The sequence below is a fragment of the Sinohyriopsis cumingii genome, chromosome 1, assembly GCF_028554795.1.
Source record: "Sinohyriopsis cumingii isolate HCF-2022 chromosome 1, ASM2855479v2, whole genome shotgun sequence".
Lineage (NCBI taxonomy): Eukaryota > Metazoa > Mollusca > Bivalvia > Unionida > Unionidae > Sinohyriopsis > Sinohyriopsis cumingii.
Window position 1 is genome coordinate 79,235,958 of NC_142961.1, and position 20,431 is coordinate 79,256,388.

The 20,431-nt window shown below is 36.2% G+C and overlaps 1 protein-coding gene across 1 annotated transcript in view; it reads right to left on the reverse strand.

Moving 5' to 3' along the window:
• Positions 1–20,431, reverse strand: part of LOC149807187 (DNA-directed RNA polymerase I subunit RPA1-like) — a 125,458-nt gene that overhangs the window by 49,956 nt on the left and 55,071 nt on the right. Inside the window, exons 16-21 of the mRNA XM_089963294.1 lie at positions 18,785–18,952; positions 13,016–13,132; positions 6,222–6,433; positions 5,433–5,517; positions 3,665–3,865; positions 1,257–1,385 (exon numbers count right to left, since the gene is read on the reverse strand). Of these exons, the coding sequence (XP_089819420.1) occupies positions 1,257–1,385; positions 3,665–3,865; positions 5,433–5,517; positions 6,222–6,433; positions 13,016–13,132; positions 18,785–18,952 (912 nt within the window). The remainder of the gene's footprint in view (positions 1–1,256; positions 1,386–3,664; positions 3,866–5,432; positions 5,518–6,221; positions 6,434–13,015; positions 13,133–18,784; positions 18,953–20,431) is intronic.

A 20,431-nucleotide genomic window follows, 5' to 3' on the forward strand; every position in this document is an offset into this window, starting at 1 on the left:
TTGAATGGTAATATGCACACTTGCCGTATATATTTCCAAAAGCATCCATGGGCGAGAATAAGGGCTATTACAAGGTGGGATGTGAAATTAATTCATCAACATCTGCAACAGTAATGTCTGCTCCAAATATGAATCATGCACGATTCCAATACTTGTTATGGCACTGATTAAGTTTGAAGTTGCAGTTGCAGCCAGCACTGTTTTTTGTACCTTTGTTGGAGTGGAGGCATCTTGACATCCCCCATATAACTTACCAACAGCTCTGAATGGGATGAAGGCTTAACATAACCCTTTAGCTGCCTCTTTAAAACATTGGCTCATATGTCTTCTGTCCATAATGTACACACATTACATGCTTACGATCATGAGCACTTTGTGTATGGTAAAAATGTCTTATGTTTGACCTCCACAGCCTTGAACCATTTGCACTTTTTGTACTTGGTTAACAACTCTGTAATGAAAAGAGAACAAACAAACAAGTGCACACAATAAAATATAACTTGTTTTAAAAAAATGCGAACATGCATAACTGAGACGACTTACAAATATAAAAATTAATTTAATATCACAGCATACAATAATTCCACCGGTGAGAATTGCATGCTTCTGATTAATATAATATGGATAATAACAGATGGAACAATAAATGCAAAAATATGAATAAATTCAATGGTAATAGCATACATGTTGTATGCACAATACTTAACAAAATTTTGACTTACTGTACCACTGAAAAGAAAAGGTGGATGGTTGAAATAAAGAATAAAATTTTATTGCCTCCAGGAGGTCACTGTTGACAGTGGCAAGCAAAATTTAAACTGGTCACATCCAGCGGGTCTTATGGAGAGTTACCTTTAAGAGTTACTTACCTTTGTATGTTATATTTAGGGATGGGCTGGATTTGGATGTAACAGACAGTAATCCTAATGTTCAAGTGATCAGGTAATTATTTGACAGGGAAATGCATTTATGGACCATTCATCTTCAATGACCACCCTTCTTGTTTATTTTGCTTCCACAGTTACTTTTTGTTGTTGTACATCACTTGATTAGCAAGACACTGAATGCTTGAAAATGAATGAATAAATGCCATCTTTGATAATTTTGTTGCCAAGTGACTGCTGATGAAGTGTATTTCTGACATAGTACTTTCTTGACAAAGCAACTATCAATAAAGCCCACTTTTTGACAAAGTGACAGTCAACAATGGGCATTTTTGACAAAGGTTTCAGGATGTTACCAACTGCCACATTTACCTGGATGATACTACCATCACTGTCCCTGACCGTCAGATCGTAGTTGACCATCACTCCCTCCAGATGTTTGACAAGACATCTCTGAAGGTATCCGCTTTTACTGGTCTTCACTGCTGTGTCCACCAGACCCTAAACAGCCAAGTACAATTACTTGAGACCATTAATTAAAAAAATATACAAGTTTATCCATTCATCCAAATGTACAGAACAACCTACTATAAAGTTACCTTCCTTAGACGACAAACTCTCATATCCAGTAATGATCTGATTTTCCCTTCTCTCCATTTTATCATCATACTTAACCTCCGCTTATCAAGCACATCCCTTACCAAATGTATCCATCCTGTCAGTGGATGTACAAGAGTGACTGCATTATATTACAAGCTTTCTCCTTAAAAATCCATTCTGATCACACCATTTAAAAGTACACCTCAAAACAATACATTCAATGCCCACCCCATATTTATAGTCCTCTGTGTATGCCCTTGTATGGTGTGGTTGACTGGACATTACTGACCAATAGGTCTCAATAACCTGGACCTTTGTTCAAGGTACATGTTCTTTACTAAATGTACTGTGCAGATATCATCAGAATCTACAGGTTTCTTTATTACCCTAACCTCAAGAGATCCAAAAGGTTTGGTCAAGTGACTTAATGTAGAAGACAATTTATTTTGCCTTTTTCTCTTTAGCCATAGTGACCTTGACTTTTGCAACTTTTACTGCAAAATCAACTGGTTTCTTTCTTATCTAAAATGTAAGTCATCCATAACCTTTGGTGAAAGTACATTGTCAAGAATTAAAATTTATGTCTCTTCTTCCAGTGCAAGTGACCTTGACCGTAGACCTATAGACTCCAAAATCATTAGACTTGTACAATACCCCAAGTGCAAGTCATCCACAAAGTCTGGATCACATCTGTGATGCAGAACTAATGATACTGTGAAGACACCATCTTTTTCTTCAAGCCACGGTGACCCTGACCTTTGACCTTATGGATATCAGATTGGCACAAGTTTTATTTAAGACAATCTTGACATAATAAGAAGTTTTCTGCAAAATCCAATGTTGATATGATTTTATTTTCCATTTAGGAAGACTAGCTAACAGACTGGCATAATGTTTATTTAAGACCAACCAGACATTATAATTAATGTTTGGGTGAAAACCTCATGTTGATATGACTTTCCATTTTGTAGTAGCAATAACAAGATTATTAAGATAGCTACTAAGGTGACCATGCTGGAATTCAGATCAGTACCATTTTCATTAGGACCAACCAGACATCATGAGAAATAATGTACTGAAGACCCCATGTTATATGATCATCTATCTATTCAGGTGGAGTACAAGAAGATTTATTAGATGGCTGCTGGGGTGGCTCTTCTGGACATCTCATCAGCAGCAATTCATTAGAACCAACTAGACATTACAAATGAAAATCCCTTGCCAATATGACTTTCCAATCAAGAGGACAGATGACAGACAACAGCCCAACCCATAAGCTCCTCTGGACCAGCATAGTTAAAAATCAGAGCATGATGACAGAACGATATGCACCGAATACTATTTCTGTGTTCCAAGTTTCAGGGCAATTCATCCAAACATGAAGGATTATTTGAATGCAAAAAGAATAATTACATAATGTCTTTATTTCAGACAAAAAGGGCAAAACTCTTGAAGAATGCATCAGTGTGACAACAGAAAAATATCTATATGGTGACCTAGTGAAAATAACAATCTGCGAAGTTTCAATGTGATTCTTCAAAAGGTGTGGGACTAGCTGCACACACATAATAACAAAACAATATGCATATACTGACCCTATGTAAATAATATCTGAAAAGTTTCAAAAGATACCATGCAAAGATGTGTGAATAGTCGCACATACAATAAGTTTGGAATGTATGAATGCAAATACATGATGGATGGATAAAATATGCCATCGTTACAAGGGTACAAGAAGAAACTTGAATAGAGGACACCCATCAATATGAAATACTTGCAGAAACCACAGTCAAATATGCAGTGGTAAATATTTCTATATTGAAAGAGCTATCTTAAGTCCATTTTTGAAGGAAAAGGTGCAAGTTAAATTGACCTAAATCTTAACCCAGTACCAGAAATGGTTTCAATGCTCTAGGTCCTTGAAAAAGTTCAGAGTGAAAGAAAACCATAATGGTAAAATTTCTAAGATAATAAGGGACATACATATAGTTCCAATTTTAATTTAACATATACAGATCCTTTTAAGCAACATACGAAATTTGTCCTTCAATATTTATTGAGCTGAAATGAAGCTTTGGGACAATTAGAATGAATGGATAGACCTAAAGATTGATGGACATGGGCAACACTAATCGTAAAGATGGAGCATATAAAATCTCACGTAAACACTAGAAACATGCCTCTCGTCCTGCCATACAGTGAAAAAAATACTCCTGGGGTCGAATTCCTGTCAAGAACCTGTCTGTCACAAAACCTCCAGCCCGTGGTGTCACATCATAAGCCTTGAAAGATGGAAGGGTTTTGCCACTCAACATCAAAGGAGGACGTTTGCCTTCCAGCTCTATTTGCCCAAGCAGACATGAAATCTGCATACAGTTAACCTGCAGTTACAAAAAAAATATTTTAGAAAATTATATTCAAGATTTTTGCTGCTGTTAATTTCTAATATTTTTCAAATTTTTTCTGAGGCATTCATCAATAATTTCTTTTTTGAGGGATGATCACTCATTTTAAACTTAAGTTTACTGTTCAGCTCCAACTGATTTCATTATTACGTTATCATTACGATGCGATGCTAAAAATGAAGCATTTATTACATTATTACATCAACAGCATAATGTTCAGCTCCAAACAAATTATTTGTTACAGCATTACATCAACACTGTGATAATGATCTCCAAATGAAGTATTTTGTTACATTATACCAACCCTATGATGTTCAGCTACAAATGCAGTATTTATTACAGTATGACATCATTATAATGCTCAGCTCCATGTGAAGTGCTTTTTACATTATACCAACCCAATGATGCTCAGCTACAAATGCAGTATTTGTCACATTACATTAACAATGTGATACTAAACTTCAAATGAAGTATTTATTACAGTATGACATCACTATAATGCTCAGCTCCATGTGAAGTGCTTTTTACATTATACCAACACAATGATGCTCAGCTACAAATGCAGTATTTATTACATTACATTAACATTGTGATGCTAAACTCCAAATGAAGTATTTATTACAGTATGACATCATTATAATGCTCAGCTCCATGTGAAGTGTTTTTTACATTATACCAACACTATGATGCTCAGCTACAAATGATTTATTTATTACATTACGACATCAACATTATGATGCTCAGCTCCATGTGAAGTACTTATTACATTATTCAATCAACACCATGATGCTCAGCTCCAAATGAAGTATTTATTATGCTATCATACCAACATTGCTATTTCTTGTTACCTCGATGTGGAATACTGCAATGAACTGTGGGAGAGACAAAGTGTAAGATGATGTAATCGCAATTTTGTTTTGTCATGAAATAATAAAGAAAAGACCCTAAAAGACCCCAAAATATTTTCAATTTGCACCACTTCATGATTTAAAAACAAATATTTATGAGTTATGCTTTGAAACCATAAAACTGTGGATCTGGAGCATGACAGCATCTCTTCTTTTCCCTGCAGACTAGAATTACTGAGGACAACCTGCACCAAAAATTTTAATTCCTGAGAACCACTTGACCTCTGATGGGTCTAAAGCACTCTCCATTACGGATCACTTCCATCTCACCTCCGTCTGCATGGGTTCAAGTCTTGGATTCAGCCAAAGTGGGTATGTGAGAAAGCTTGCCAGTAGCTTCTTGTGGGTCGGTGGTGAATTCCAGGGTTTTCCTGGGTTCTTCCTCCACCTTTAATACTTGCCGCCATGTATGGCCTATCGTGTGCTGAAAAATGGCACTAAACCCTTCAAAAACAACAACAACAACCCCTGATGGGAACGTAGGGAAGGCCCTTGGCCTCCATCAGCACTTACAGAGTATTGGACCCAAGTTTGAACTTACTGTGAATCCTCTGATCCCAGACTGAAACTTAAAAAGGAACTCTTTACCAGCCTGGAACTTTTCAAGGACCTTTTGTACCCCTAATGGAACTTACCGATGACCCCTTGGCTCCAGATTGAACCATCAGCTGGAGATTGTTGTCAGGGAACAGTTGTTGTAGACCCCTGGGCATACAGGCACTGTAATGTGAAAACTGTAACCTAGTAACTGTCCCCTATCTTTAGCATGAGAACATTTTTATATGATAGTTGTATTTCTTACCAGTTATGAGCGAAGTGTGTTCCTGATTACTTCAAAATGGGAGAAAATAGTTTCATTAAAAAAACAATTTCAATTTTCTCTAATGATTTGCATATTTCATTGATAAAACTTTGTCAATAATGAATTCGAAATAAAATATAATCTTTACCGGGAAATATTTCAAAATAATTTTTGTCATAATTAGCAACAAACATAAGTATATGCATTTTGTGGTACAATAATGCATCATCTACCATATATACTCACATAAAAGTTGAGTCCAACTGCAAACAACAAAGACCCTGGTCTGCTGTTGCATAATGTGCCAGCAGATCAGGATCTGTATTCTTCGTTCTACTCATTATTCATACCAGACTGCAAAGACCAAGATTTGCAAGTGTATCATGTATTGGCCGATTAAGGTCTATGCATTTAGCATTTGGACTAAACTTACAAACCTATATATGAACATCAGCACAAGAAGTGAACCCAAGGGTTTTCTGTCCCAGCCGCTGAATCAACCTATTATCAGCATTTCAGAACTGCAACTTTGTCAATGTGAACTAAGCTACAATGTGAACATATAATTAAAGAAAGCATTGTGAGCATCAAGTCCTTTAACAATACATATTACAATCTCTACCTGACAATATCATTCTGAATTATATCTGTTTTAGACCGCATGCTCCTGTCGACTTCTCTCATGGGGCGTTCATTTGAGCTGTAGTGTGCACTTCTGAGTAAAGGTAAAATACTGTTCTCTCCATCCCCCTCCTTAATATCCAATGCCTGCTTGTATGCCTCCTCCCCACACTGCGTGGATGATTTAATGATTTTCTGTCTCACTCTGTCTGCCTGCAAATAATAAATCAGTGAAGTTCTAAGATTCCTACAAATGTACTAGTAGGAAGTTTTGACATTTTGGCAAACTGCTTTGGTCCCATACTAGTGATTCTCATAAAACCTGAATAACAGCATAGGTTCCAAATAACTTCAAAAGATAACTTTGCATATACTGATGAAGAAGAATTCAATAAGATTTGGCAAAATCTACCACGTATATTCACTTATAAGCTGAGTCTAACTGAAAACAACAGAGACCCTGATCTGCCAGCCATAATAAGCTGGCAGATCAGGGTCTATGTTGATTGTTCCACAGATTACTCCTAAGAAACATATGCAAATTCTGTTTCAAAATAAGCCTTGCATACTTTTTTATGACATTGTAACCTGACATTATTGCAGAACATTATCTCAAACATTGTGAAAATGTTAGTTATTTGTAATCATCTAAATATTCAACACTTAAACCAAATTTTGGAATGTGTTTCTTCAATAACACTGACCTGATCATAATAAATTAGGAGTACGTCTCACAAATCCAGCCTTCTCAAGCTTGTTTTTAAAAATAAGAGTACTAGCTCATATGGTCATCTAGGTGAAAGTCAGACAAGAGTGATCTCACCTTGGATAGGCACTAAATCCCATCCCTACTTCAGTTACTACTGGAGTAGATATGCAGGCTTTGTCAGGATTTTAAATCTAACTGGAGAAAGGATGGGAGGGTGTGCATTATTATGATTTATTATATGCTCATTTTTTCTTCGTTAACTTTACATTATCAGAATTGTTCAATATTACCCGACACTGAACTCACATGCAAATACCCATATTGCATTCATGTGCATAAAGGAACTACTTTCGATTGTAAACAATCAATGGATGTAGACACCAGCACTTTTGATTTGTAAACAAATCATGTACACTCGTGTAGTAGGCGTTTTATGTTGTAGTGTTTAAATTTGTTTCTGAACAGGTAAAGCAGAGGTTTCATGGACTGCCACATATCAGCTGCTTTGGCACATTCCACGTTAACTTTTTTGATACAATGTTTCGGATTTAGGCTAGCTATACAACAGAGGCATGAAAGGGTACTTACAAATAACATACAAGTGACAAAGCATATACTGTCTTCTTTAACTGGTGATAAGAATGGCAAAAAAATATACTTAGTTTTACATCCTGAATTTCCTCAAAATGTACTTTCTTAGTTCTGCAAATCCTTATTACATGAGCCATGTCATAGGTTCTCAATCTTGATTACCCATTTCGAGATTGTACTGTAATTTTGAATATAAGTGCAATTACATCCTCCTTACTGCACTCAAAATGAAATAAGCATTAAATTCCATAGCATCTTTTTGATAATTGCACTTGAAAGACTTGATATTTTTCCCACATTATGATTTCAACCATTCAATGACAGAAACAGAAACACATTTGCAGATGTCAACATGCTTCTGCCTCGCTTCTTCAATCCAATGTATTTCATGTGGAACTGTCGCATATAAATCCAGTCCATAATCATGACATTTCATAGAATCGAAAAAAATACCAAAATCTATTCATTCCAGAACAAATGGAAAAGTTGTTGCAATGCACATTCATTCACAATATGACTCCAAATTTCAATTTTAACTAGACACAACATTTTCTTTCAAAAGTTATGTCAAGCGTGTGACTAAATTCAAATTTATCTGGGCAGAGTTATGTGCGCAGTAATAATGCTGTTGTTGTGTAATGATGAATCTGCACTTGTTTATTTAGTTTGGAATATGGCATACATTCAGTTACTTTGTTTCTTGTAGTGCATTTTGTTAATATAATTAAGCATTAGGTAGAATAAAAAATTAGCATATAATAAAAAAGTTGCTGCATTTGTATGGGAAAATGTTAACTCGTTTTGCCGGATGGATATACTGCACTCCCAAGGTCATGCAGTATTTCCATTCGAAAAACAAGTTCATATTTTCCCATACAAATGCAGTAACCTATAATTAGTAAGAAATATATTTTACTCCTATATAAGGTAACTTTTTCAGATAATAGTAGCAGATTATAATATATTAGGACAATAGGTAAGAGGGATAAGAAGTTACATCCTCTTACATCAGATAAGACCCAAAATAAATGAACCTCCTCAGGTCTTTTTATTCAAATAAGTGATTTTAATTTTGTTTTACTTTCTCATTTCAGTATGCTCTGTCTCATTAAAATCTTACTCAAAGTTAATCCACATTTTTAAGAAATACTTAGCAAATAATATATTGATCATTGGAAGTATCTAAATTGCACAACAGCTGCATCACAGTTCATTGCTATGCCATACTTAGTGAAACTGCTCAGCATAACTGTTACTCAACAAAGCGACCAAAGAAGTGAAACCAAGCATGATTAACAACTTTCTTGGACACTCAATACATTTATAAACCAAATGCTCAAGCTGTTTATAAGCAGTGTACATTAAAATGATCAGAGGCTACAGGAAGGTCTGAAGAAACATCTATTTGCTTAATGGAAAAGATTGGAAAAGCATACCTGTTTACTTAAAATAATATCTCCATTTCCCACCTTTCTCTTACAAATTACTGCAGAAAAATTAAGTAGTCATATACAAATATATAATGCTAGTGGGATACCAGTATGGGTTGGGATGAGGAAATCAGGCAATAGCACCAGATAAGTATTACATCATTAAATTAGCTTTACCCCCTCTCCCACCAAAAAATACAATTTAATATTAGTAAAATGTTATTTGTTGCTATTCTGTAGCTGAATTTGCCAATTTGGTGTGAGGCTGATAATCCCCAAAACTGGTTAAAGAAAAACAAGAAAATATTCACCCTCAAGGCACAAGTGTTGACTGCTGTAAGTTGGTATCGATATGGGCACCATTTTGATTTCATGACTGTGTGCTCTAGAAAAAATATGCTTTTGCTCTGGTACATCAAGGAATGAAGGAAGAAGGCAGCAAAAGTAGTGTGAGGCTGCCAAAACATGGCTTTCACCATATCCTCCAAAGATAAATGAGTTAGACACGCGCATGAAGTGGCAATGGGTTGAACCTCATGGGCTTTAACCCTCATGAATGAGAGGTCTCTCCTGGAACAGACTGGCAAGCTGTCTACATTGTTGAGACAATCCACCTTAAAACTGTGGAAACCAAAATATCAGCTGATCCTTTCAGAGGATGGAAGAGATGATTCATATCATTTATCATCCCTTCAATGGCTGCCAAACAGAAACATTCATAACTGACACTGAACTGTAGACAGCCTGATCCTATTGGATAGGGTATGAAGCTCACTCCATCTCACCAATGCCAAGATGAGCAATAAAACAGACTTCAGGGTAAGGTTTTTGAAATGTACAAACCAAAGGAAACATGAGAGATTCCATCAAGGCTACAAATAGTGGGACTCTGGTCTCTGCACCTAGCAAAAGCTATGAATCCAAATCGATGGCTGAGCCTTTAAAAAATTTAAGAGTGTTGGTAGGGCTGCCATAAAAAAAAGCCTTGATATCAGAAACCCATCATTGTTTCTCTTTGAAAAGAGAGGAAAAGAAAATCAGCAACCCTGCTCAAAATGGGACAGCAAAGATTAACATGTCTCCTACAGCACCAATCACAAAAGATTCTCCACTTAGTATGATAGACCTTGTACAAAGAATGTCTCCTGGCCTGAATGATGCATCTGGCAGCTATGTTTGAAAGATTGTCCAGGCAGATCGATCACTTATGATGATCCAAACTGTGGGCTGTTGTGTAGGAGAGCGCCCCTGTGCTGCAGCAGAAAGTCCCTCCTCTAGTGTAATGTCCTGGGCTGGTCTACAAACAGGTTGAGAAGATTGCTGAACTGTGACTGCTGAAGCCATTGAGGGGTTACAAAATGAGCTGATCAGTGGAAGTCCTTTCTTTCTGAAGTACTTGTGGGATCATCCTGAAGGGTGGGAAGGTAGGTATAATCATGCAGGCAATCCTACTTCAGGCTGAAAGTGTCCACTGCCCAGGATTTCTGGTCTGAGATTGGGGAAACATAAAAGGAGAGCTTGTTTAGCTCTGTCACAAACAAGTCCACCAAGGGTCTCCTCCAAAGTCTGTACAGGTAATCTGCTTTGGATTGCTGCAGAGACCATTCTGTGAGGACTACCTTGCCTCTCCTGGACAGACTGTCTGCCTAATGTTCTTCCTGCCAGTAATTTTATGAACATGAAGGGTATTCTCTTCCAAAGCTGCACAGTGAAGGAGGTTCCAAACTTCCAAACTGAAGGCCCATGTGAGCCTCCTTGTTGCTGGAGATACGCTACTATAGATGTGTTTTCTGTGACCATCATGCAGTGATTTCATATTTTACTGATGATGCATTTTGTTGGGCCAGGAATAACGCCCTAATTTCCAAATGGTTGACATGGAGGATAGTATCTTCCTAGGATCAATAACCCTGAAGAACTAACTCAAATCCAGTTAAGTGCCCCACACAAATCTGATGCATCAGTTAACAGATGGAAGTCCCGATTTGCCCACCAAATCAGATGATGGTGGAAATCTGAGAGTCAGAGGATCATTGTGCAGCTTCTTGTTTGCCAGAATCTAAAAATGGAGGTATGCAAGTATAATCTACCCAGGGGAACCAGGTCTGCCATGGAGTCCAAGGTTGCCAGAGAGAAAGATAGAGGAGTTGAAAATCTAAAAGTCTGGTATCTCAACACATTCTAAAGGGCCAGAATTCTATCAACTCTGTCACATAGGACACAGACTAATCCCATTGCTCATGAGGAAATTCATCCCAATATATACAAAATCTTGAAATGCAATCAGCTACAATTTCTCCAGGCTGAGTAAAAGGCCAACTTTGGTCACTACAGACCAACAGCAAGCAGGATCTTGTCTGAGGGACTCTAACTGGCCAATGTGGATCAACCAGTCATTGCAATACTGAAGAGTAGGTACCTCCAGTGACCTTAAGTGAAGCAACTGTTCCCATGACTCTGATAAAAGCACTGGATACAGAGGCAAAGCTGAACGGCAGAGCATGAAATTGGAAAATCTCCTTGTCAAAGGAAAATTGGGTTACTTCCCATGAGAAGGAATGATAGGAATGTGAAGGTATGCATCCTGAAGGTTGATAGAGATTGCCCAGTTGACATTCCTAAATGAGGCAGGGGTCTCTATCTTGAAATGGTCCTCCTGTAGAAACTTGTTTATGGTGGAAAGGTCAATAATTAAATAAAACTTTCAATCGTTTTTCAGAAACAGGAAAATCTAGGAGTAGAAAGCAGGAGAGGTCAGATGGAACTCCAAGACAGGTGACCAGTACTAAAAGATTGATGCCCAGTACCCAGTCACCTACCATTGACCAGTCAGACGACTCTGACTTGTAGGAAGAACCTTCCTCAGATCTTTAAGATAGAGGTCATAGCTCTCCCCTTATAGGGTGACTCAATCTCATTGCCACTAAGAGATTTAGGGTTATGAGGTGGTGCTGCTCCATCCTCAGTGGTGGTGGGGTGGCATGATTCAATCCTAGTTCCTGTGGCAATGAGGAGGATGCTGCCCCTTTCTCATGGGAGGGCCTTGGTTGCTCTCTGCTCTGTAGGAACAGAGGGTGTTGCTCCTTCTTCACAGCAGGGAGTGACTCACTCTCTGCCAACTTATTCCTGCCATTGGGAATCAACCCAAGACCCTCCATCAGCTTTATGTGTCTCTCAAGAAACTGATCCCATTCTCCTCAAAGACTAAGAGGCTCAGAGAATGAAAACCCTAAAAATTCCAACTAAGAATAGGAAGATCCCTTCTTCTTCCATATTATGTTTTCCCAGACTTGTGAAGCATCTTGTAAAGATATTTGTGAAAAATTTTCACTTGTTGACAGGTTTTCTTTCCCTATGAACAGCCTCATCTGCCTGTGAGCATCAGAAAGATGATGACATACGTTGTCTCAGGCAGATGAAAATCTAGGCCAATTTAAGTACATTAGCATGTAAACAACAACTATACAGCCATGTTCTACTGGCAACAATGAATATCATAGTGAATTGTTCCTGGCACGTTTGTTGACAATGGGATATAGAATAAATGAGGACTGCAGTTTTTTTAACATATATGTGTATGTTTGTGTTTTCTAATAAGGCCAATACATGAAGTAGCTAACATGTCACCTGTACTCAAATTCATAAATTTTTCATATACATACATAGTACTTAACACATTATTGACTGTGTTACACAAAGTTGTCAATATAAAAGTATATTTCAAATTAGTTTTGTCTTCATTTAATCAAAACTTCCATTGTTTATTTTATCTCAGTGTAAATCCTACTTTCTAACAACAGGTCACTCCTAATGGACAAATTTCACTTGTATGAGAAATTTGGTTTCTTTTTCATGTATTTCAACATTTGCTTATGTCAGCAATCTTACCCTGGGCCTGACAGTGTTGGATAGTACTGTATTCAAATGGCTTTTGTCCATGTTTAAATCTGTATGCAAGTGTCTGATGCATTTAACTGATGCATCTTGACTGTTCTGTTGCCACTGGACTAGCTAAAAACTGAATGTATCTGGTATAAGATACAGAGCCCCTTAAGTAATGCTTACCTTTTTGGTTACAAGAACATCTCTGACACCAAGAGAAAATCCCCGAATCTGTAGAAATTTCAAAAACAGCCGTGACAAGCTTGTCAGCAACTTCCCTGCCATTTCTCCTCCATACAGCTGAAGAAAGAAGTTAAAAAAATAACTTATTTTTAAGAAAGTTATCCAGATTAAAAATCTACAAATATATATTTTTGAGCTTTTGCAAACACAGTATACTTTGATATTCAGATTCTGCTGGGTGTAGCAGTAATACATACTGATTAATTTGACACAGGGGCTTATGCATGCAAGGCAGTTAAACAAATTAGATACAGCAATAACTATGTAATTTGACACAGGGTCTAATGCCTACAAGGCAGTTAAACAAATTAGATACAGCAATAACTATGTAACTTGACACAGGGGCTAATGCATACAAGGCAGTTAAACAAATTAGATACAGCAATAACTATGTAATTTGACACAGGGACTAATGCATGCAAGGCAGTTAAACAAATTAGATACAGCAATAACTATGTAATGTGACACAGGGGCTAATGCATGCAAGGCAGTTAAACAAATTAGATATAGCAATAACTATGTAATTTGACACAGGCTAATGCATACAAGGCAGTTAAACAAATTAGATACAGCAATAACTATGTAATGTGACACAGAGGCTAATGCATGCAAGGCAGTTAAACAAATTAGATACAGCAATAACTATGTAATTTGAGACTGATCATCCAAAAAGAGTTACAACTTGGTGTACATGGGATGAAATGGGATGAATTTTTTAACATGTAAAGCTGCCAAAAATTTAGAAAACTTCTACTGGGTACCCCTCAATCCTAACAATTGGTTATCCAGATACCTAATCGATGGGAATTGTATTAAATGTGTACAAACCTTGAATTAGGTCAACATTTTTTTAACTCACAGTAACCTATAAATAGTGCTACCTAATGTCACCCAGTACAAAGTCCAAGAATGCATCCTCAATTTCTGATAAAGCTCTGAAATCATCCATCATCGTGGCCTCACTGTCATATATGTGTACTTATTTTGAGACAGAGCTTGTGCTTTGTAAGTAAGACCTTGATCATACAATTTGTGAAATCTATTCAAGGATGCAACTGAACACATGACAGTTGTGCAGCAAGATCAAATAACCACCCTCTGTTACTTGCCACTGTACCAAACTTGCAACTCAATCAAAGAATTGACAGGTGGGAAAACAAGCTATGGGATTTAGGTCAATTATTTACTGGAATAGGTAGACCTCTGTTTGGCACTGAAAAAGTACATGTATCTGCAGCTCAATCAAAGGGACTGTCAACCTGAAAACAAAGAGAGTGCTGCTTTTGCAAGCACTGGCAAAAAAATTGGATATGTTAATGGGAACCCTATGGCTCATTTTATTACCAGGGTTATTATCAATGGGTAGGTACCAGAGTACTTGGATACCCATTGGCATCTTTAGAAATAGTAATTTAATTTGACAGATGTCTGTTTTACCAATTAAGCCTTTCTTTACTGCAAATTACTCTTGACTTTACCAACAGACAATCTGAGTTCAAAATAGACCTTCTTAATGTAACTGATCAATTCAGATTTCTAATCATAATCATGTATTGATGCCAACTTGGAAATGTTACATTTATAAACTTCAGCATACATGTTCAGTTCTTAGTGAAAAAATGAGTGTGTGTGTGTGTGATTTGGATTTTTAACATAGCTTTAACAATTTTTCAGTCATATCACTATGATGTCTGCAGTGTGGCAGTTTATAGTGATGTCTAGCACTGAGGCATCATGCCAGTCACATTATCCCGACACCAGGCCGACCAGTCCAAACACTAACCTCTTAATGCTGAGCACCAAGCGAGGCAGCTGTTAGTACCATTTTTTGAAGTCTTTGGTATGACTCGGCCGGGGATTGAACCCATGACCTTCTGCATCCGAGGCAGACACTCTAACCACATGGCTACTGGAGGGGTCGAAAAAAATTAGTGAAGCTGGCTTAGAAACATCAAAACATGTCAAAATTACAACATCTACATACTTTGCTTTAACTTTTTTCTTCAAATATTATTCATTTTATCAAAAAATATTCTCAAAATTATAAGAGAAACAAACAGTTTTTCAAACAAAATTAATTTATTTTAAAAAAATTTGCATAGTAATTTTCTTATTTTTAAAAGTCATCCGCTGACCTATTATGTTCCTGAACATAATTTCATGTAGCCTTGTTGGCAGTTTGTAAATATTTACTGCTGGGTAGCACTCTCCATCCAGATTGACAAATGTGAACTCAACATCAACCTGTCTACAATGGCTAACACTTATGTCTTTATTGTACAAGTTTCAGAGAGCAAACATAAGTCCATGGTCACTATGTCTTACAGAGTCTAATTTCTGCTGCAAATCAGAATTATATTTTGTTTGATATGTCTTTCTTGTCTCATTTCGCAAAAGTAATGCATATCATCCACCTTCCTCTCTGACATCTTGAAACTAATGTTATTCCATAATATCACTCTAACTTATGTAGGTCATTAACTGTATTTGTTTTTTTAACATAAGCATCTGGCTAACTTAGATCCATTACAGTACAAGAATTAAGTTACTGTAAGATACAGAAAACTGCAGATTAAAATATAGGATGTATGCCTGCAATGTGTTTCTTTAACCGTAGCTATAACAAATGTTTAATTAACATAACTGCAATTCAATGTACAATAACCCTGACTTTTAATCTATTTATCAAAGACTCAACAGGAAGCTGCCTTTCCTCAAGAGTAATGCAACTATGAAGGTCATAAAAACTGGATCTGGGAAATTTGAAAAATGGCCTTATCATGTGGAACAAAAAAAAGAGAGTATTTTAGTATCAGTGACTTTGATCTCTGACCTCAAGAATCAATGAAGAGTTACCTCTGCCAAATGTTGACTACCTTCAAAGTCTGGTGAAATTTTTATCCAAGAAAGTTGACTTATCAAGCTAAAACAATTTTTTTTTATAATGTTGGCTCCAGTGACCTTGACTTTTCTTGACCTGAGAATCAATTGGGAGCTGCCCCATTTTTCAAAGTAAAGTCTGCTCGATAACCTTGATGAAAGTTAGGTCAATGAAACATGACTTATAATGCAGATAAGTCACAAGTGGTTTGAAGAAAAAGAAAAAACAAAACTGTAAATGTGAGTTATGTTGCATGAATGGATGGACTGATGGACATCACTACTGCTATATTCCCTCTTATTAATTTTTGGTCAAGGGGATCATGGATTAACATCATTTGTGCAAATTTTAAAGGCATTTTTATGCCAGGATGTTATCAATCAAATCTTGTTAAATTCCATTTAGCAGTCTTCAAGAAAAAGTTTTTTTAAGTCCTGTTTTTAATTTTTAGTAATGCAGCTAATTTGATGGCAGAACAGCTCCATTTGTACAAAGCTGAACCAACTTCTCGCAAGGATGCTTTTTGTCAGCTTTATTTGAAGGTGGATAGGCATCGTTTGTAAACCTAGGTCCCTCTGCCTGAAGGCTCTCTGCTAAGACTGGCTGAAATTGGTCCAGTGGTTTTGGAAAGAATTTAAAAACAGAAATTCTGACTGACAGATGACAATGTAGAACCATATCATACTCATTTGACTTTATGTTCAGGAGAGCTATAAAAAAAACTTGAGATGCATTTTTTAAAAAATTTTCCAAAAGTTTAGGGTATCTGACAACTTAGTGTAAAGACAGTACACCCAGTCAAACCTGTCAACAGCAGTAACTTGTATGAAAATGCCAAACTGGCCTTTGCAAACAGGTGACCTATGTAGATAAACCTCTCAAATGTGGCTCAGAAACAATTGACCAAATACCATTATTATTGTTATTATTATTATTATTACAGTAAAACCCCTCAAAACCAAACCCTTGGTATAAAAATCACCTCAAGATCAAAATCACTTTTGAGTCCAGACTTTTTCTTTCTTTAATACCTCTCTATTCTGAATATAAAAATAAATTTAGATCCCAAATTAAAATTTTACAATAAAAAACACCATAAAAGATGATACTTGTTTCAAAATTGGAAATGTTGTTTAGCTGCCAAATCTCCTGACACATGCTAAACCAGAATATTGTTGGTTAGCAAATGATGTAGATATATTTTCCCAAGGACATGTACAGTTAAAATAATACATGACACACACACCTATGAAGATTGGGATTGACAATAGACTAATCTAAAGTCTCTGCATCATAAAAACAGCCAGCTTCTAAGGCAAACAATTCATAACTAAATGCCTGTAGATAAGCTCTCCAAGAAAGAGTATGTGTATTTCATTATTATCTCATTGTGACTGATGCCATTCATTTGCATAAGATCCCCAGAACATTTTTTAAAAAGTAAATTAAATACCTAGACTTTATTACCCAGGCATGTGGCCTTACTTTTAATGCTTTGATGATGGAGACTGACAAAACAGTGTTCTAAAAGTCAGATTAACTCAATTAATTTTCACTGGAGAAAAAAATCATTAAATACATTTACAGTGCAATGACTATCATTGGTCCTCACTCTCATGTACAGATCTAAGAACTAGGATTACTATCTTCACAGATTAAAAGTAGTCTGATCAAAGAGTGTGAATCTGTGTCAAAAGCTATTGTTACAAATATCTATATTTTCTGTAACTTCTGGTACATGATAATATTTAATTTTTGTAATTTCTACTCATGGCTGTTGTACAGATTATCTTTTTGATAGATTTTGCCTTCATGACTGGCATTTTGTTGAAACAAGAACCACTAAATGACAGAAAGCTAATGGCAAACTTTCTTACATGTCCACACAGCATATAAAATGTGGCACATTTATTTATTATAATTTTGCTTTCCCTTGAATAAAGCATGTCCATTACTGGAAATGAAGGAATGGGTAAGAACCCGGTAGAAGAAGATAATGTAATGCAAATATTCCAATCAAAACTTCAATACATCCCTGTGTAACTTAACAGGTTTTAGATTCAGGTGATTTAATATGATAAAATTAACAAATCTGAGCAAGCCATCTTGATACAGTCTGGTGTGACTTTCCACTGGAGAAGAGTTTGTATAAAAAGAAAGCTTTAAACTTGAAGTGGAATGAACTCATGTCCTAAGCCATCTTTTCATTATTAATAAATTCAAGTGGTTTCTATTAAAATCATATCCTCTGTGATAATTTGGTGAAAAATTGAAAGAATATATAATCTAATCAAATACTGTTTCTTATAGCCTGTTTTTTGCATTTCCTTTATGTGTCAATGTGTACATATGTGTTGGTGTATGTATGTGCATGAAAGTTCATATATGACTGTGCTTCTGTTCTAAACATTAGGTCATAACAGATTCATTAAGTTGTATAGGTATAATTTATTGTTGTTCCACTGACCCACGAAAATTATTTTTTGACAGTTCTAACATTTTTGAAAAGATCATTTAAAAGTCAGTCTTCAAGTTTCTGATTTGCTGCAACCAAAAAATTCATGAAAATTCATAATCCAGGTGTAAAAGTGAATCTGCAGTATTTAATTACTGTAACCTCTGTGTAAAAGTCCGATCCAACTGAACGCAGCATAGACCCAGATCTGCTGTTGCATAATGTGCCTGCAGGTCTGGGTCGATACAGTTTGTTAAGAGTAATCAACAAAGACCCTGATCTGCCAGTACGTTATGCAATGGCATATCAGTGTCTATACTGTTTGTAGTTAGACTCCACTTAAACATAAGTATATATGGTATATATCACTAACCTCATGACAGGAGTGTACCAGCCCATACAATGTAGGTCCATAGTGGCCCTTATCCAGGACCCCACACAAAAGATGTCCTTCTCTAATTATAACATGGCTTTCCCCCATCTCATCTAGTATCTTTGGATTGATATGTCTGCATTCAGACTTTGCATGTCGCTGCCAGCTCTGAAGTGAGAGATGGAAATTTTGAAAGAAATTCACCTGCTAGCAAGACTACAAAGCAAATTTTTGTCTACTGCTGCTCATGACCCATCTACCTACCAAGTTACAAGTATCTGTGAAACTAGGTTAACGCAAAACTTAATGCACATCACAGGATCATGAAATTAACCCTAAGGTGACCAAATTTTGTTTGCATTTTTTTGCTCTCCTTATGAAAGAACTAAGTTCTATGCATCTGCTGGCAATAGCATCTTAGAAAATAAGCAAATTGCAGTGTTAATGTTAATTGATGTGCTGACACCAGACAAAAAGACGTAAAAAAAGAAACCATTGAGTTGGGATTGCTTTGCAATCCTGACAAAAACTTTATCCATGCAAATCATAAGGTAATAAAATGGCTGCAATGAAGTAAATATTAAATAATCCAAACTCATCTGGAATTATGATTAATAAGATTTTTACATTCTTCGTCTTCTCTCAACGTTTCAAGGAACAAGATGAGAAATGAACCAAATTCAAAATCAAGAAATTTCCAATGGTTCTTAAATCATCATCTTGTGTAACTTCAATAGCAAATCCACACATTCTTTCATTAATTGCATGATCAAATCCTCCCTCCCTCTATTAACCCCCCTCCAACCTCAGCAAGCAGGTGCAGAGGTCATTATGGAAATTCCATAACATGGATGATGTGTATTCCAGTGATGACCATATATATAATGTCTGGTCAGAACATATTAGAAAATATAATTGTAATTGAAATTGTTGCTCATCTGGCTTTTAGTCTCTCCCAGACGACCCAGGGTGGGAGCAATGGATTAACACTGCCCCCATCCACTCCCTTCTTGCAGTTGGTTACCCTAAGAGCAACATAACTGCAAAATGTCATGAATTTCCATACAATACTACCATCTGTATGATCACAAATCAAGCACCTGTCATAATCAATCACTCAGACTACATCATTTTTGATGTAAACAACTTTATAGAAACATGGTATCTAAAGCTGACCTAGTTCCTGACTATGATTCAGAACCAGTAAGATTTGTAGTAAACAACTTCTTTTTTAAAAAATTCTTTCTCAGAGTAAGATTCATAAAAGTGGAATCAAGACCATACTGGGAGCACATGACAAATAACATGTAGCAATTGTTACAAACTCTGCTTTTTCCAGAGGATTGACCTGCATCCTGGCATCAGTTTTGCATTGTAGTTAGATTTATTACTGATGTTGTGAAAAATAATATTGATTCTTGCCTTAACACTTAAGAAGTTAAATTGTTTTATGTTGTGACCAGTTCTGGGCTAATTATTTTGTTTTCTTCAAATTATTTGGATTTCAGGAATGTTTTCACTGGAAATACTAGTGCTCTAAATTAATTCTTCGACAAGAACATTTATCAAAATTTACACAGAATTCAAAAACTGGAATATTATTTTCTGTGATTCAACAAAGAACTGTTGACATAAGTCATCGCCTTT